Below are 2,870 nucleotides of genomic sequence, written 5' to 3' on the forward strand. Positions count from 1 at the left end.
AGTTTCCTTCCTGCTCCTTGCTCTTTCTTTTTTTCTGTGTTTCCATGGTTCTGCGCTTTTCGTTCGTTCTCCCCTGTGCTTTTCCTGTTTTCTCCGTTCTCTGTGTGTTCTGTTCTCGGTATTCCTGCCTCTTCTTTTTTTTTTGCTTCCCCTGGTCTTCCTTTTCGTTTCTGTCCAATCTTCCTGCTCGTCCCCTCTGTCCGTTTGATGAAGAACAGAGGACAGTGCTGGAGTTCGAATTTAGGTCTTGGTTTTTTCTGTGTGTGGCTTGCGTTTTCTTGGTTTTTTTCTTTTCTGGTTTTCGGTTTTCCTCCGGGCTTTTTTTTCCTGCTCTTCCTCTGCCCTGTTCTTTTTTATGTGTTTTTAACCCTTTGTTTTTAGTTTTTCTTCCTGTTCTCCTCCCCTCCTCTGGTTTATTCGGTGCCCTCCTCCTTTTTCTTTTCTGCTCTGGTTTTCGGATCCTCGTTTTATGCTCGGTTTTCTTCCTCCCCTTTTTCCTGCTACTCACTCCCTTTTAAAAGGCTAGAGAGCCTCAACAACCATTACCCCACGAACGGGATCGTGGTCCACGCTTTGTTGCAGATTTCTTGTTGAATCAGTTTCTCCGTGCGAAACAGAAGAGAATGAAGAACAAAGCTTCCAACGACGCCGTTTGTATCCTTGAGGCTATTTTTCACTTTGGTCCCTAATGTTTTGAACTGTATCGATTGGGTTTCTTAATCAATAAATTTTAATTTTTTTCCTTGGATTAATTTCAATTAAATATCTGAATTATTTAATTTATTAAATCAAAGTTTAATTAAGTCTGCAAACGTATTAATTCTCTAATTAAATCCTTTATTTAATTAATTAAACTAGTTAAGAGTTTAATTAAATTTTTAAACTTTCAATTATGTTGCTCTTAACCTAAATTTTAATTTATTCTTTATTCAAAAAAAGAGAGAAAAAAACCCACCTATCATTGTTGAGGTAAATCGAGTTCCATATCGACAATTTTTTTTTTAACTGGCCGACAATTTGAAGTATTCTGAGTAAATTTCAAGAACGCTTACGCTAGTGCCTTGACTGATCACTGGCGACAATTTGGAGTATTCTGAGTAAATTTCAAGAACGCTTAGAAATATTTGGTCATTTTGCTTTAAGATCTAGCTCCTCTATGTAACAGGGTAGAGTTCAAGCTGCATAATAATAGCGCCCAGCTTGCTTTAAAACTAGTTTTTCTGTAGTGTAGTATACGTGGAAAAGTGTACTATAATTCAAGTCTAGGTAACTTCTTCCAAGAAGAGAACAATGATTATCTAGCCACAACACTGATAAAAAACAAACCAGGAGTGTATGCGACTGCAGATCCAACAACACTATCATCAAACTGTCTTTAATCTAAATGAGGTGTTTGAATTTCTTAGCAGCTCCAGTTATATTGGATGCTTTCTTCTGATAACATTCCATTTTCATGTTTGACCGACTAAAGCAGGAAGAGAATTTCGAACTGTTTGAGCTCCATTTCAATTGCTTGGTGGGGCAGAATGTCAATTTTCTGTGTTGTGGCCTTGTGGGTTTCCTTGACCCTTTCCTCTTTATATCCTTGTCAGGGCAATGACAAGCACATTTGGATTATGCAGGGATTGTTTAACGGTGGCTGTGGTTGTGTGAAAAAACCTGGTTTTTCATTGAGTGAACCTGATTCTGATCCTAGTGTGCAATTGACTGTAGAAAAGATTTTGAAGGTGCGTGGAGATAATTAGGTAGTAACTATAAGTGTTTAAATTTCCACTTCTCATCTCTCCAATACTGAAACATCTGAATCGGATTTACCTATTTATTTTCAGGTGAAATCTACTTTGGGGCAGGGTGGCATTTGGATTTTCGCCACACATTTTGATCTGTATTCTCCTCCTGACTTCTTCGTAAGAGTAAGATGATCTATGTAAATATGAGTCATCAGTATATGTGCCTGTTGGAATTTCGAGTCACAAATTTTGAACCTGCTTTTCTCCTTCGGAGGTCTGTACTCGTTGTAAATTTTGACACGCGAGAAGTTTTTCCAGATTTTTTATGCTCATCTGAACACATGCATCTCTCTGCATTACTCATTTGGCAGAATTATCATCTAGATTTCCCTCATTTGGAACATGACCGTGGGAAAAATGTCACTAATGATAACCAACAAATGGATTAGCAGAGTGGAATTGCTGGGTTCCCAGGCTCCCAGCTGGAGCTAAGGATACAACGCACGCAACTAAAAACAGGTGGCTATCTACCGGAATGGAATTAGAAATTGAAGTTCAAACTGAATGTTCCTCGAATGGCTGTGCTCAGGATTGAAGTCCTTGAGCAAGACAGATATGGGAATGAAGGTTTTGGAGGCCAAACATGTTTACCTGTATCTGTCGCTACCCAATTCCTGAATTCAATGACCGGTATATAAATAATGTTCCTCTCTATGTTTTTTTTTTGCAGATCCAAACATACAAACAAACCTTTTCTTCTAACTCAATTATAATTCTGCACCACATTTGCATGACAGTTTAGTCTTGCTAGACTTAGCCTTTCACTTATTGATTTACTTGTATTTGCCTAGCAAGTAAATATTTTTTTCACCAAGAAGTTTCTCACAATCTCTCATTACATAGACAAACAGAATACACAAGTAACGATGCATAGAACCAAACACACAAGTTATTATAGAAAAACACTCCCAACCTTTATTAGTCTTGTCAACAAAGGATATGCACAAGTTTGTTAGTGCGTATGTTATACACAAGTGTTTTGCTCATAAGAGGTTCTATAGGAGAGTTTCATAAGCAAGCTATGACAAGAAATATCATAAGGTAAAACTTGTTAGAAAAACAAAATACAACGAGCATGTC

At 37.5% G+C, this 2,870-nt stretch overlaps 1 protein-coding gene across 1 annotated transcript in view; it reads left to right on the forward strand.

Moving 5' to 3' along the window:
* LOC105119716 (phosphoinositide phospholipase C 3-like) overlaps positions 1-2,158 on the forward strand; it is a 4,194-nt gene extending 2,036 nt beyond the window's left edge. The window contains exons 2-3 of the mRNA XM_011017883.1: positions 1,593-1,727; positions 1,830-2,158. Coding sequence (XP_011016185.1) covers positions 1,593-1,727; positions 1,830-1,922 — 228 coding nt within the window. The 3' untranslated portion in view covers positions 1,923-2,158. The remainder of the gene's footprint in view (positions 1-1,592; positions 1,728-1,829) is intronic.
* The last annotated feature ends 712 nt before the right edge of the window (positions 2,159-2,870 follow it).

The sequence above is a fragment of the Populus euphratica genome, unplaced genomic scaffold (assembly GCF_000495115.2).
Source record: "Populus euphratica unplaced genomic scaffold, PopEup_1.0 scaffold3407.1, whole genome shotgun sequence".
Lineage (NCBI taxonomy): Eukaryota > Viridiplantae > Streptophyta > Magnoliopsida > Malpighiales > Salicaceae > Populus > Populus euphratica.